Raw genomic sequence first — 16,115 nt, 5'->3', positions numbered from 1 at the left:
AGTATCTCTTTATTCATCACTTTAATTACCTAATCGTAAATTTCTTTAGGGGGTTACTTAGAAGGAAAATTAGCATCAAAGCTTGGCAGTAAATTCAGGGGCTTTTGGAGCAGGTCCAAGCTGTTTCACCTGTGATTAATTAGATGATTTTTTTCTTTAAGTGCCAGAGGGCTGTTGAGGTCTTTAAGCAGTTACATGACTGCTGGCAGCTCAGGAATTATGATTGATGCGTCAGTCTGGCATTCAGGACTTCTGCTTCTTTCTGGAGTTGCAGGGAGAAGTGAGGACAGAGGATGAGGCAAAATGCTCATCTCTGCCATACATGGGCCCTCAGCACACCTGAAAGAGCAGCAGGATGGGTAGGACCCCTTCTGCCATGCAGAACAGCACTGAGAGAAACGACTGCTGCTCAGATTGATACCTTACAGAGGGATGAGACCAAGTCAGGGCTGCACTACTCTCCTTTAAAGCTTTCTTTGAGAAGGTCTGGGCTAATTCAAGGAAGAAAACAAGAGGAAAACTTCAAATCTCAACCTTAGAAACATTCTGTAAGGAAAATATATATATATATATTTGGATAAAAGATACTCTATGTGCCTCTCACCCATCCTTGGGTAGGAAAAGCACCTGAAAGTGAGACAGTGAGCCCAGCAGGCTGCTTTGGTGCTGCCACTGCTCCAGCCATGCGTTTCCTGGGAAATGGAATAACTTCAGCCATTAATGCTTATTAGTTGGCACATGTGTACCACTGAAATGTGTCAGAAGCATTAATGATGCACTTCCAGATTGCTTAATATGGTTAGCTCACCTAATTCGCTCTGCATGGCCTCCTGCTGCATGTGCGGAAGCAATCAGCAGTACAACTGCTGTAGTCCCAGTAAGTGGTTGATGGGGAGATGGGGAATGAGTTTTATGGTATTTCAGGTCAAGAGAATAAGCTCATGGAGATGGATGGGAAAGCAGAACAGAGCCCTTCCTTTGGTGTGAAGCAGCCAGAGAACCCACTGCCAATTACTGATTCAGAGAGACCGCCTTCTGCTCTGGCATTAATTTAAACCATTGGGTGTTTGGAGTTATTGCAGTAGAGTCAAAATGCATCTCAGATAAGATGCCAGTTCATATGCTCTCCAGAGCTGAGCTCCTGCTGCTGTGCCCTTCCTCCCAGGACAGCTCCATGTCCCATTGTGGCAGCAGACAGAACATCACCCAGATGGGAAGCGATTCATCTCCACGGGCAGTCTGTCCCCATCACTACTCTGAGAGCAATGATACCCACTGTCTGCAGCCACCTCTTGTTTTCATCAATGGCCACCCTGCCCTATCCAACGTTTAGAGACTCTGGATTCTCCTCAGAGCTCATTCATTTCATGTCATTCACCATGTCTGCCCTGCAGAGCCCAGCACAGCCCTCACTGCTCCCCATGCTGGATTGGAGCTGGCTGCAGGAAGGGGCATTCATATTCATCTCCTTAATGGCAAATGCAGAGCTCTGTGTTTGCGTGTGCATGCCCTGATAATAAGGAGACATGGGTTCTGCCTTTGTCTATGCCACAGATCTGCTATATGTTTCTCAGCTGCTTCCCTGGTAACTCCTTGTATGCATCACCTGAGCTCATGAGGTCAGAGACTACTTTTAATTGCTTCTAACCCCAGATTTTCAGAACTCAATTTGAAACTACCAGTACTGCTAAAACCCCAAACCTCTGTGCATAGGGATTGATATTCATAGAGGTCTTTCTGCTCAGGAAGGGTGCAGGTGAGCAAACTTTGGTGCTGAGCAAGCTTAGGTTGTGATCCTATAGCAGCTTTAAGTACCACGCTGCGGTTTTCAATGCAGGAGCTGAACTTATTTCTACTACAGCTATATAAATGTATGACCCAACAAATATGCAAGATCCTGCTGCTGAAGAATCAAAGGTGGCAGCTTCAGAAAGCGTGTTTTCATGCACCCAGACACACATTCTCTCCCACACCTTTGCTTTTCACAGTTTGTGACAACAGAGATTATTCCTTGTTGGAAGAATGTGGCATTGTTGACATTAAAAAAAGAAAGCAGCAGGAGTAGCAAACAGGCCTTTGCTTTGCTTGAACAGCACAGGCTTTCTTGATCAGCTGTCTGAGGTGCCTCATCTGTACAAAGCATTTAAACCTGTCTAACATCAAAAAGGTAAGACGAGTCACTTTGATGCTCCAGAGCACATGCCTAACATGATTAGTGCAGAATCTTCTGGTGATAATAGAATTATGCAAAGGAGGCCTTGACCCATTAATGCTTTTACCTTCCTTAGGATTTCTCTCCCCCTCCTTCTACAAGAAGCAGAACTGCTTGCTCAGAGATAGCAACTAAACAAAACGGTGGGATAAGCAAAGTGAAAGTGGTCCCTCCATCACCTTGTCATCTCTCCCTGCTCCACCTTAGCCCAGCACGACATGCTCCAGCAGTCATGGGTTACACCACTAGAAATCTGATGTACAGGAGAAGCTCTATAACTGCATACAGGCATATCCCCCCTTGCTCTGACAGCTTTACACCATGCAGAGCTCTGGAGTAACACAGCAGCATTACCAACGTTTGGTGCCCTAAAGATGGACCCAGCAGGTCCTGAATATCAGACACAACATTTATATATGATTTCTAGGGAAAGCACAGACTCTGTGCTCAGTCTGAATTACAGACGCAAATAAAGAAGGGTTCAGGTGATGACAATACCGAAAGCTTGCAGTGTCAGCACCAGATTTCCTTTGTAGTCAGATCTCAGCCCCCTCCTGAAACTTACAATGGGACCAGGGCCTGCAAAGTCTGCCCAGGCTCTTCATTCCACCTTTTAATGGGTTTTAACTCTTAAAATATTACATGCTAAGGAATGGACTGAGGACACTGTTATCAAAACCTCCATCTGCCAGAGGATGAGTGGATCCCAGTGCACAAAACCAGTTATCTAAGTTCTTATGTACAGTGGGCAACTTTAGGCCAAAAAACCTCCTACCAAGAGATCAGCCGTTCAGGTTCAGGTCTGCACAAGGCTGGCAATAGGAAAGCACTTCCATGCTATTTTGTTTGCTCTAAGCGTGGTTCACTGATTCCTACTTACAGTTCAAGATAGATTGCATGATTACTTTCTTCCAGGAAAGATGAGTCCAACACATTGAGGTGCAGACTGAATCCAAACCCCAGGCTTCCCCACGAGTGGATTTATTTCCATCTGGAGTTTTGGTCCAAGCTATTTTTCCTTACTTATTACTCACATTATTTGAGCTGAGTTCCTATATGTCCCATCCGAAATCAGCACCTATTTATGCTCAGCTAAACAAATCACAAGAGACAGCCCCTCCCATGCTTCTTAATTACCTAAATTAACAAGTATGTCATTATTTCCCCTACATTCGGTGGGCAGCAATAGTTAAATAACTCACCCAGGGTCATACAGCCCATTTGCAGATTCGTGTTTGACACTTAACTGCAGAGCTTTATTCTATTCCTCAAGAGGAAAAGCCCAAATCCAGACCCAACCATTCCCATGGGTGAGAAAACTTTTGGAGTATTTTTCTTGCAACAAAGGCTTATTTTCTCCACTTTCCTGTCTGAAACAGAAAAAAGACCAAGACCATACTCTTGAGCTTCAGGGATCTGTTAATTGGCTCCCTAGTAAAATTACAGAGACTCAGCTGCCTGATAATGATTGTAAATGACAGAGACTATCAGGTTTACCTTGTGATGTCCCTGGGGAGCTTGCAGTTAGTTTAGTCTGAACTCTGCATCAGCTGTTTGGGTTCCTTTCTTCTCGGCATGTGGTATCTGGACTCAAGCTGCAGTCTTTCAAACCTAATTAGTGTTAGAGGAAAGAGAGAGGGGAGAAGAAAAAAAACAAAAAACATTCTCCTGCTTCCCTCCACTGACTGTAACACAAGGGTGGAACCTGAATTATGGCATAAGTAAATGGGGGATTATTTGGGGTTGTTTGTTTTGTTTTGAAATGTCGATCAATCCAAAATCTTCAGCTCTGTATGCAAGAAAAGGGCACTTTAGAGTGCTGGAGTCTTTGAACTGAGTTGCTCAGCAGTGCCTCTAAACTTAGTGGAGTATCATGTTTGAATACAGATGGATCCGTTCTTTGCTCAGCAGAAACTCAAGTTTTTGCTCTTTGCAAATACTCTGCTTTCTGATAGGCACTGTTAGAGCTTCATGATACTGTTCTCAATGCTAATCTCATGCTGGTTGGCCAAATTTAAACTACCCGCTGCCCACTACGAAATAAGAACACTGCAAATTGATTGTGGGATCTCAATTGCTTCTACAGCTCTTTATTTGAAGGGCACTTTGCAGTCTATCAATTCTGGCATGGAGGTGTCTGTGGTACCTGTTTTCTTGCTTTGTAATTGACTCCAATTCCTCTCATAGGTCTTCAGTTATTGCAATGTTGAATGGAACGATGGAGAAAAGAAGATCGGTGGGCAACATCTTCAAATCATTGGCAGGCCGAGGAATCACAAACCTGGAAATGCACTTGTATGTGAGATTCAGGCTGCTTGGTGGGGCCTTTGCACTGAGTCTAGGACAGGTTCTTTGTATGGGTAATGACTGCAACTGCAGAACTCTTTGGAAAGACAACACGCAGGGTTTTATTGCACCTATCTTTGCACGTAGGAGTGGCCAACTTATCACAAACAAAACTCACGAGTCTCTGAAATAGCTGCCAAAATGTGTGACAATGTTTTTGATTGCTCAAAATCTCTAATTCAAAGCTGAGTGTCTTTCTGAGATCTGGAGATCAAGCAATCATGAAAACCTTGAAATGGAAAGAATCGGAGCAGAAGGGCAAGGATGAAGCCATTCTCTCTGCCCTCAGCAGTGTTATAACTTCATGCTCCAGCAGCTCTCTAGTGAAGAAAAGATAAATCACACTTCAAATGAACTCCAGAAAACCTCATGAAAGCACCAATAAGCACCGGATCTCCAGAAATAATCAGAGAACCACGTTCAGACTACTCACCAGTTTGCCTCAATTGCCTTCATTGCCTACAAGGATGTCTAAACTGAAGACAAAAGTAAGGAATTTGTATTGCCTTCCACAGATGCCTACATTCGAAGTCACAACTGGCATCCTTTGACTTACAGTTCAACTTAAAATGAAGTGTACTTGCCTGTTTTTGTATGGGTTGGGCTCATCCATCAGTCGGTAGAGGCCAAAGCAGAGTATTCCAAATGTATCTAAAGCTTTGCAGTAGATGTCTCCAAAGGAATCCTCCTGCTATGAAAGAAGCAAAATCTCTTTTACCTCAAAGGAACCAAAGTGGACAACTCAGCCCAGCACTGAATCGGTCACTGCTATCCCTATTCATTACTTTTAGTCTTATTGTATTTGGTAAGAAAGACAGAAAACAAAATGACTAATCTCCCCAGAAGGTTAGAATCTAATATAAAGCTACCCGATGTCTTCAGTCTCCTTAAAATATGGCTTAAGCTACACAGTGACCTTCAGCTGAATGAAACGAAGCTTCAGGTAATGACAACCAGCCTTTCTTTTCTGAAAGCAGTGGGGATGAAAGCCTGATCCCAGCAACCCAAATCTATGCCATGACTCGCCATGACTCACCATGACCCCTGGCAACCACCTCTTGGACAGTGGCAGGAGTGCCAGCTTGCACCTGACATGATAGGGATTTTGGACCATGTCGTCCAGACTTCTGCTCATTCTGCTGTCCTCTTCTTCCAGCTGCTCCAACGCTGGGCTCGTCCTGCTTGTCACCAAAGCATGCAGCAAAGCCAGGATGTGATGGTTGTAGTAGGTCTGCAAAGGAAGAAGCAAGGAAGATGTAAAGATTAAAGAGGATGCTTTGACTGCTGAAAGACAAACAGATTTTTGCCACTGAAAACCTGGAGAATGTGATCAGACACTTTAGAGGGGTTGTCACCTGCGCTCACCTGAGTAAAGAAACTCAACAAGGTTCAGAGAAGGAACGCTGCTATTAAATCCAAGCTCAGCTCAAATCCGCTTAAGAACTTCTGACCATATTGTTGGGCTAAAGGGTATAATGCTGTTAGAGTAATTCCCAGCCTTTTAAAGTAAGGAGCTATAGTCCAGGGTTATCCAGGAGTGATACAGCTTCAGGGGAATCTGCACTTTACATATTTAACAGAAGCGTGCTGAGCTCTTTAACATATCATTGCTGTACTTTTTGACATCAAAAGGATTGCATTTCCATACTTGGATGAATTAATAGGATTTGCATGTCACCCTCATTCTGTACTTTCTTGGCTGAGTTACACGGCAGGGGTTTGAAAGGCAGGGAACAACGACAGAGGTGTGCGTACACACCGGGATGCAGCACACTGTGTTCACAATGGGTCTGGCTTTAAAGCAGCAGCATTTCTGCAGTGTGCCCATGAAGAGTTAGTTTCTTTCTCAGCTCTTGTCTGGGTACAGCTGGAGATAAGGACACTTCCTAGTGATGGACCTGCACACAAAGCCTGGGCCAGAATCCATCTCCCACCACCAAGCAGCTTTGTAGTCCCATTTGCACTGGAACAGGTTGCCCAAGGAGGCTGTGAATGCCCCATCCTTGGAGGCATTCAAGGCCAGGCTGGATGTGGCTCTGGGAAGCCTGGTCTGGTGCATGGCAGCCCTGCCCATGGTAGAGGGGTTGAAACTAAATGATCTTTTATGTCCTTTTCAACCCAAGCTATTCTATGATGATTCTATGGATACACAGACTGACTGAACCTAACATAAGGTGCCCCGGTGCTCTAAAGCAGAGCCAAGTGCTGATCATTCCTGGACAGACTTGGAATCTATGGTGGAGTGAAATTTTATCCTTTAAGACAGGTCATGCTAAGTCTCGAGTTACTTTTTCACTTGACACAAGCAGCCATTAATTACTATCTGTCTGACTGACATATCAGAGAGTAGCAGCAATATAATACTTTCCCTAACACCTTCTCAGAAAACCATAACTGGACTTGACACGCTTATTTTGGACTGCTTATCCCTTTGATAGATTTGTTTTGTATTTATTCAATCTCTGCAAAATTGCCACCCAAGCACTATCCCCTTGGACAAGAACTGAGAGTGATGCAAGTGAAACTCAACTCCAGCTTGGGGAAGAGAAAGAAAGGGGCTTTGGGAAAAAAAGAGAAGGCAATTTAGGTACATCAGCTTGTGAGCTGCACTGTGGTTTTACTGCCCAAATCCTGGCTTAACTACACCTAAGTGTCATCAAAAACAACAGTACTCAGCTGTGACAGCATCTTAGAATGATCACATCACCAGGGTGGGATCACCAGTCTTCCTGGTGTGGTATATCAAAACCAGGGAGAGCAGCTGCTGCTCACAGCATCACTCAGGTGTGTCTCTTGGAGCCCCAAATTGCCTTTTATCCTATGGAATCTGCTACACTGGGAAATCACAGACCCACAGAGCAGTCCATTGGCAGTAGGTAGGAGCTTGGTGGTCTGTAAAGGTCCCTCCCAACTCAAACCAGTCCAGAATTCCATGATTAGCAAATAAACAGGAATAGACATGCTTAATTCTGAGGGCACAGAGACTTGTGCGTTTCTGACGCGTGTGGCCTTGACCATTGTTAAGGGTAGATTAAGTGGGTTTACCCTGGCTGATAATCACTTTGTTAACACTCCAATGCCACTAAACGTGACAGGAGGAGATACATCTACTTACCATAGACAAAAGAGAATGAAAGAAGCTATCTGAGAAAATAGCTCCTGCGGGGGCAGCGGTGGAGGAAAGCAGATCTTCATCTGGGTTGTCAGAACTGCTGCTGGGAGCCTGATTAATGAAGTGGGCATTTGGTGAAAACTCTGTTGGATAAGCAAAGAAGAAACAGGAACCATCTTAGCAATGGAGGGAAGCCATGTAGGGTGAGAAAAGAAAGTTAATAAATGTAGCTTGCCATTCTGAGGCCAGCACTAAGAACAGGGTGCTGCATTTGGAAAGAGGAACAAAATCCTCAGTGCTGCTGAGCAATGGTGCAATGAGACATAAAAGACACAGAAGCCTCAAATGGATTTTCCAAGCAAGTGCTTAAAGTTAGCAAGCCAAAGTTCATTTACCTGTATTGAAAAAAGAAAGAATAATTTAATTTCTTCCACTAGTTTTTGTGACTTAAATGGAATGGCTCTTTCTACTGGCTTAAACTGGGGTTGGAGGTTCTTACATGGCTGTCCTACTGTTACGAGGCTGACAAACAAGTGAGGATCCCTATTCTTGCTGTCTGAGGTAGTACTGCAGAGTTGCCCTCCCTCCCCCCACTCAGAAAGTGATTCCTCTTCAGCTCTATTCTCAGAGAGCTGTTTAAGTGTGCCCTGCCAGAAGTGTTCCTGGACGTGCTGGATCTGTCCTGGCACTCCAGCACTGCCATCGAGTTCTGATGAATGACAGCAGCACGACTAGAGAGAGACAGGAGGACTGAAAAGAATTGAGATCAAGAACCCATGTCTTCCCATTAAAAAACAGAGAGAGCAAGGAACTCTGTGTGAGTAATGATTGATTTCTATTACGTCCCCTTGGTCCAGAATACATTTGAGTGTATCATTTTTAAAGATGACTAAAGCTAGCCAGAATCCCCATGCTATTAATGCCTCCTGTTGTCTTGCAGTGTCGGTGCCATCCTTCAGCCATGTGCTCTCAATACAGATATTTCACCCACCCTGGCTTTTAGGAGCTGGCATTGCACTGGAATTAATCACTGTGGCTCCCTAAGCCAGTCTGCAGCACCCAGGCACAGAGAGCAAAGTCCTGCAGCCACAGTACGGATCCTGCTCTATTTTCCACACCTCCATGTGCAGCTGCTATTTAACTGGCCTTGCTTTTGTACAGCCAGGTTTTAAACCACAGCATCACAGAACTGCAGGGGTTGGAAGGGACCTCTGCAGGTCCCACTAAAGCAAGTTCCCCATAGCAGGTGGGTTTGAGCATCTCCAGTGGAGACTCCAGCACCCCTCTGGGCAGTCTGTTCCAGGGCTGTGTTACCTAGAAAGTAAAGAATTTGGAGGTTACTTTCCTTCTTAGCCCATCCTTGTAACTCTGGACATGTTTCTATGCTGCTGAAGACCACAAGTGGGGCAGCCCTCCATGTGCTGAGGGACCGGGCTCGATTCATTATTGTGTCAAAGAGATGACATGACTAAAACCCAAGTTATGTCAACAGATCACAGATGTTTTCCCCTCCATGACACACCACATCCTGGAGGGAAATCACACTGGTGCAATGTCTGTCTGCAGACATTAGTGTGACAGCACAGTACCTTTTCTGGGCCTCAGGAGCCAGCTCAAAATATTTCTGAGGCTTTTGGACACAATAGAAATACAAGTTGAAACCGCAGCACCAGAGAGCATCCAAATATTGCTCTGGGGAATCTGACAGTTCTGAAGGATCCTGAAGAAGGCATTATCTTATCATCAGTTTCTAATGCAGTGTTTCAGTGTAAGGATCAAGAAGCCCACTGCAGTGCTTTGCTGCTGTATGGAGGCAGCAGTGCATTTGTCCCATCCCCACCCCTCAGATGTGTAGTGCCTGCTTACAAACATTGCTCCAAAGGAGGAAGAAAGAGAACCCAAACCTAAGCACATGGCTCAGAGGTCAGCTATGCCACCCAGCAGCACGCTGTGATGATGTGATGTTCTTGTGTCAGCATTCTGAACACAGCAAAACATCCACGTCACTGGGGACCGCCAGCCCAGCATCACCACTCTGCTGTGACACTGACTGCTGCGTTACTAATCAATTAATCAGTGCTCGTGTTCCTAATTAATGGATCTAGTTTGTAACCATCAGGAGACGAAGGCAGAAATGAAAACCAGCCAAGAGCAGCAATGGAAGAGCTCCATGGCTGTCCCAGTTATGAACACAGGTTAGAGAGGCAAATGGAGGAAGCCTGCAGCAGCCACCACCAGGATCCAGAGAAGAAGAGGGAACCACCACAGTATTTCAGAGACGGGAGGGTTGAAATGTAGAGAATCAGGCCTTGGTTTGCTTCGTTTTGTTGGGAAATGAAAACTGGGCATGAGATCTTTCTTTAAATCACCAGAGAGAGGGAAGCAAGGCCAAAGGACAAATCAGATTCCCTCTGTGCACAACTGCTTTTGGTGGTGTCTCTTTCTTTACTGAAAATAAAGGGAAAGCAGGAAAACAGGCTTCTGATTGATTTATCATAGTCAAGTCTGTACCCAAAGGTGGGATAAATGTGGGCCACGTGACCAGAACACAGATCTCCTGAGATCCAGTCTAGCAGAACAGAACAAGGACATTATCTTCATCCTAAATGGATGCCTCGGTGTTTTGCTTCACACTGAGACCTTTGTAACACTTTGTTTTATTTATTCTCCCGATAAACCATCCTGACTCCTTCAAAGGCAGTGAATTAACATCTAAGTCAAACCTTTTAATGTTCCTTGGACATGTAGTGCGTGTCGCTTTCTGCCTCTGAATTCTAAAAAGGCCTGGGCTAAATAAATAATGCAGCACGCATATTGCTGCTGTGAAATTCTTTCCTAAAGAATAACTTACTCAGCTCTGTAGTGATGGGGATCCTTTTATAACGTGGCTCTGATTGATTCCCCAATGCTCCTGCTCCGAAAACAGCATCTGTAGAAACAGTCAATAACAACATGAGGAGAGAGGGAAGTCTGTGGAAGCAGAAAAGGGAGAGGGGGAAAAAATGAAACCAAGACACAATAGTTCAGACTGACAAATGCAGGAAATCTTTTGCCTATGCCTAAAAATAATGTCATTGTCATGCAAAAAATCCCAAAGCATCTCCTATATTTAGAAAGTTTCTTGACTTGGCTTGCTTTTTCAAGGCTTACTTTATTCATTCAGGGCTTCAAAGGATGAGAAAAATAAAAGCTCTCCTGGGAGCTGCTTATTGACATTGTTATTGGAATATAATTATCCTCTGTGGTGTAGCAGTGATGGTTCCAGTTTGGCCCCGAGTACCCAATAAGTTACATGTGGAGGGAAGGGGGTTTGTTTTATCCCTCCCTTTCAAGGATGCTGTGTGTGACTGGATGGGACAGATGAAGGCCAAAGCATACACTATGAGTTTTGAAGACCTGATAGTCAAGAAAAAGAAAAATCCAGAAGTTCCTATAGACATGTGTCCTTATTGCTCCCAAGTGTTCCAGACAGCTGACTTGCAGAAGCAACCCCAATCCAAAATCTGCTTTCTCACTTTCTTGTATACAATCTTATCTCCCTTCCTGTTATGCCTGAGCTTCTCCTTTGTAACCCAGCTCAGCATCGGGGTAACCGAGTGTCAGGAACACCACATGCATCACACAGTATTATCACAGCCAAGAGGATGAAATCTGAACTCCATTTTGCAAGAAATGGAACTTGTTGAGATTCAGATAGTTTGCAATGACTCCTTCTCCCCTTGAATTGAATGTTGGTGATCAACAGCTCCAATCATCCATCCCTGAGGTTAGGAGATGGACCCACAAACACCTCGCTAGAGATGGGCAGGAGACACTACACCTCGAAGCAGCAGAACAAGCCCTCCCCAAACACAGCAAAGCATCTCTGAATACACACAACTGAATGCCTGAAGTGAATCATTGCCTGCAGTGCACCTTTCCATGCACTGCACAGGTTGATTTGAATGTGTCTGATCATTGCCTGGATACCTTTTCCTTATGTCAATATTTTTCCTATGGAACAGTACACAGCGCTCCACCTGAAATCCTACAGACTGGCAGGGTGCTATTACAAAAGATTACTTAATTGCAGATTACTTCTGTACGTTTGAATTTCAGTAGCTTATTAAGTTGTCAGATTTAATTACCATTACATGTTTAGATTATGCCACAGATTATTTAGTTCGGTACCTAGGTTTGCCAACCTGTTTGTGTGGTGACATGACAGGGTGATAATTACAGCATTACTGGAAAACCTAAAATTTTCCATGGGAAAGACTAGAAGTCCTTGGCATCAGCACGACCTCAGTAAACGTTCTTGTGAGCCTAAGTAATGTTTACCACAGTGTGGGTCTGGTTCTCTAAGAGCTGCCTAATTCTCCACCCCATGGGACAAGTAATGCACAGAATGGGCAGGGGTTGATTGGGTTTGAAATCCTCACCCTGAAATCTAAAACCACAGGAAATGCAATTGATTTGTGTTTTGTTACAGTGTCCAAAGTGAGACTACGTTTGCTGCAGCGTTTACCAAAGCACCTGAGATCTGAAATGCAGATTTCACTGCTACAGGTTGCTGCCTTCAGCTACTGCAGGAGGTGAACTGACACCAAGTTGAGCTCAGCACAAGCACTGCCTGGCTCTGTTACTGCTATTTACTGTTCTCACCGTTTCCAAGCTAACTTGACAGTTACCCAGCCTGGCAAATTTCCTTGCTGTTCTCTATCTGTCGGCTCTTTCCTATCTGCAGTTGTCTTCTTGCACAAAATAGGAACTCTGCAAGGCAGCTTGGGAAGGCTTTGATGAACAGATGCTCACATCTCTATTTTCCATGTATGCATTGTAGTTCAGAGCTCTGCACACAATGTACTGTGATTTTGAGTCATTAGGCAAAAAAAAGATAATGCTGGAGGATGAAGTGCCCTGTCTGCCTCTAGTCCCTCTCTTTTCCATAGGTATAGAGAAATACCTATGATATATATATATATCGTGTATATAGCTATAAATAGATGTATATAGGTATAAAGATGCAGTAGGTACAGTATCTGTATCTGCCATTACAGAGGTACATAAATTACATACATTTAAGTACCCGTTGTTTACTTCCTCTCTGTACAATCAATGAGTTCCATATATATATAGCAATAAATACATTAGTTAAGAGTAATCTATTCAAGTCACAATTATCCCTTACTCAAATATCCCATTCTAAATCATTACTCTCCTGTTCTGACAGTACACGCTGTATGTTGATGTTATTTTGCCTAGTTATTATTAAAACACCCTGTCTCTGCCTCACTGTAATATTTTCTTTGGCACAGCCATTGCTTTAAAAGCCTAGAAAGATAATAAAGTATATGGGAAACACTTAAGAGAGCCATCCATTTCTCAGCCCGTCTTCAGTTAATTAATACTTCCACGTTCTCAAGAGGAGGACAAATCTCAGCTCTTTTGCCAAATTAAGGAAGGAAGAGACACAATAAATATTCTGCTGAGCTGAGGCTGTTTTTGCTTCCATTGCAGTTTTGTGCTGAGAACAGAGCCCACCCTCTCAAGCCTCAAGGGAAAGGTGTTGTTTTTCTCCTTTGGAAGGATGGATAGGGACTCCACTCACACATGCTTTTGCAAGTAATGCAGCAGTTAACCAGCTCTCATTGCCATTTAGCCTCCCACAATTGTCTCTTTACTGGAAACCTTGAAGTTTCACTTAGAGCTTTCGGGAGGAACTGGCCTGTTTCCAGAAGCTGTGTTGGTGTACCTCTCCTTTGCGAACCTGTAGCTGCACAAATTGGACTAGGCTGTCCAGCCAGCCAAGCTGAAATGGATTTCTGGCCATATTCATTGACATAGTCAGGATGGATGGGCTGTGGCTCAGAGTAGTGACAAGTGATGCTTTCATCCCTCCCTCCTCTCTCCTCCTTTGTCACATCAGCTCACAGGCAAAGGGAAGCACGCTTACCCAGTGAGGATGAGTTGAGCTTAGCCTCCATAGATCGGACATTGAGAGTGGCTAGGATGCTTTCTGTGTCCGCCAGGGAAGGATTGTTTGAGATGGGGGTGTTGGAAGACAGAATGACACAAGCAGCACAGCCTTGGACATTAACTGCCTTCAGATCCGCACAGGAGAGAGCACTGCCCTGGTCAAACCAAAGAGTGATAAGGAGAAATCTGAGAAAACTGAACATTAAGGACCATTAAAGGCAAAAGGTGAACAAATGTATTTCTTTCAAGCCCAGCTTGAACTGCATTTTGGAAGCATCTTCAAATACAAGAAGCTTTGGTCAGAGAAGAAAATTTGAGGGTCTAAATTTGCAATTCATTAGACAATTCCCCATTCCTAATCATGATTATCTTCTTGGGGGTAACCACAGTGCCATGCCACCACTATCTGCCTCTGGCATCATGGACAAGCATGATAAAATAGGAGGCGTTACTTTTGGATCAGCCCTCATATTAACAAACAGTTTTAATACATCTTCCAAAGGAGAAGCAGTATCCAAAAAGATTCTTACCGAGAATAACCACAGCTTTGGGAAATGCTGAATAAATTTCCATTCTCTTTGCAGGTACTCCAATGGTCCAAGGAGAACAATGTCTTTCAGCTCACGGTAAAGGAAGTTTGTTGCTCGTAAGGGCATCACAAAGTCCTGCAGCCCAATCAATGGGGATTTTGCATCACCAAAGACGCAGACCAAGATGTGGTCCTGCAGGTACAGCACTGCTTGGTTCTTGCAGCTCTAAATAGGAAGCAGATGATGGGGCAGCTGATAGGGTTATCAGATTTAAAATACCTCTTTGCCTTGTAACATCTACAGGTAGAATGAGAATATATACCAAACAAAGGGTTTGTGCTTAAGTATTTGGATGCCAAACGTATCCTACAAAAAGCTGGTATGTTGGTATAAGGCATCAAAATCATCACAGCACATCAGCAATAATCAATATCAATTCCAGGTGCTCACTAACTGCTTTGTCCTGGTTTTTCCTCCTGCTTATCTATCTGTTTATGCTTCTCAAATTAACTAATTAATGCAGAGCTTGGGAGGAGGTATTGCTTTGTATGTATGGCTGCTGTCTTGTGGTTGGTAGGTGGGATAGGCAATCCCCAAAGCCAGGCACAGCAATGACAGCCACATCCACCAACCAGGAACTGTGGGATCCGTTCCCATTATGTTCATTCCTATGGCAGCTTTATTCCAAAGACAAACAAGGGTCTTTGTCAGGGAGAAGTTTCCTGATGAGAGATTAGAATCATAACCAAATTAAATGATTGTCTCTAACTAATTAGATTAGTTTAAATTGAATAATGAAACCTTTAGCTGTATTTAATGTAACATGCCTGAAGACCAACGATTAGTCTACTGAATGAAGCTGAACAATTAAAAACACAATCTATTTTATAGCTTATTTTATAGGAACAATTGGAAAAACTATTACTGCTGAACTCTGCAAAGGAAATACACAACTGCAAGAGCAACAGGAGCAGTCTGATGAGTGAATGAGCAGCAGGGAGAGGTAAGGCATTCTGCAGACACTATGGAAAGGTGTAGGCCATCCTACCGAGCTGGGGCCAGGAAGGTGACCATAAGATTCCATTAGCTCTGAAGCAGAATTAGAATGAAGATTAAAATTTACTAAAAACATTTATGTGATTTAAGGATGTATGTTTTATGTTTTAAACCTCAAAGAGGTTACGTTACATTAGTATGTTCTTGGATGCCCTGTGTTCTGTATGGACATTCTATAGGAACTTTTGTAAGGTATATGATCTAATTTTCCATGAACTGCATGAGCATGAAGTGCAATAGCTATTACACGCTTATTTTCTTTGTGGACATTCCTAAACCTCATAAAGAGCCTCTTGCACAGCCTAGCATAGCTACACAGAACCAGTACAATACAAAAGTGGCACATGGGGAATTAGGACACGCTAGCAGTTGTAAGCCTTTTCCCCCTGTAAGTCTGCCTGTAAGATCTTTTCAAAACATTACCCTTCAATTCTCAGAGCTGAGCTCCCAGTCCTATTGGGATATTTGCCCATTTGTAATGACTAATCCTATTTTGGTGGTTGCTGGGCAATAGGGTCCTTTTATTTGCTTGGAAGGAAGCTGCAGCATTTCAAGCAGCATGAATTCCAGCCTGCTACAAGTCTCCCAGCTGGCAGAACAGCTTGAACATTCTGTATTTTTGATGAAATCTTTGATCACCTCATTGCAAGATTTGGTTGCCTACTCTCAGCTCTCTGGCAGCTCTGAGCACAGCCTGCCATTTCTAGATAGGATTTGTTCTTTTACGGATTAGACACATGAAATAAATAAAGCAAACAATATTAAAGATAGCCACATCAATAGGGCAAGGGGAACAACGTGCAAGGTTTAAAAACAAAACAGGCATCAACTGGAGCTTCCTTTGCACATCTGCTGAAATGCTCTCCTGAGATTGGATGCCTACCTTGCTTTAGTTGAATAC

General features: G+C 43.7%; 1 protein-coding gene across 5 annotated transcripts in view; it reads right to left on the bottom strand.

Annotated features, from left to right (window-relative positions):
• KCNU1 (potassium calcium-activated channel subfamily U member 1) overlaps positions 1 to 16,115 on the bottom strand; it is a 55,526-nt gene that overhangs the window by 13,489 nt on the left and 25,922 nt on the right. For 3 of the 5 annotated variants that reach the window (XR_001559342.2, XR_001559345.2, XR_001559344.2), the window contains exons 21-28: positions 14,159 to 14,383; positions 13,606 to 13,783; positions 10,522 to 10,599; positions 7,674 to 7,813; positions 5,595 to 5,789; positions 5,143 to 5,249; positions 4,359 to 4,493; positions 3,710 to 3,823 (exon numbers count right to left, since the gene is read on the bottom strand). Coding sequence is in view for 1 of the 5 variants with exons in the window: in XM_015883182.2 (XP_015738668.1) it covers positions 4,394 to 4,493; positions 5,143 to 5,249; positions 5,595 to 5,789; positions 7,674 to 7,813; positions 10,522 to 10,599; positions 13,606 to 13,783; positions 14,159 to 14,383 (1,023 nt within the window). In the remaining 4 variants the exon portion in view is untranslated. Of the gene's footprint in view, positions 1 to 3,375; positions 3,583 to 3,709; positions 3,824 to 4,282; positions 4,494 to 5,142; positions 5,250 to 5,594; positions 5,790 to 7,673; positions 7,814 to 10,521; positions 10,600 to 13,605; positions 13,784 to 14,158; positions 14,384 to 16,115 lie in introns of those variants that run through there. The other 2 variants (XR_001559343.2, XM_015883182.2) reach the window with 2 other exon arrangements.

The sequence above is a fragment of the Coturnix japonica genome, chromosome 22, assembly GCF_001577835.2.
Source record: "Coturnix japonica isolate 7356 chromosome 22, Coturnix japonica 2.1, whole genome shotgun sequence".
NCBI classification, from domain to species: Eukaryota; Metazoa; Chordata; class Aves; order Galliformes; family Phasianidae; genus Coturnix; species Coturnix japonica.
Note: the sequence above shows the minus strand (reverse complement) of the source record. Positions and strands in the feature narration are given on the sequence as shown.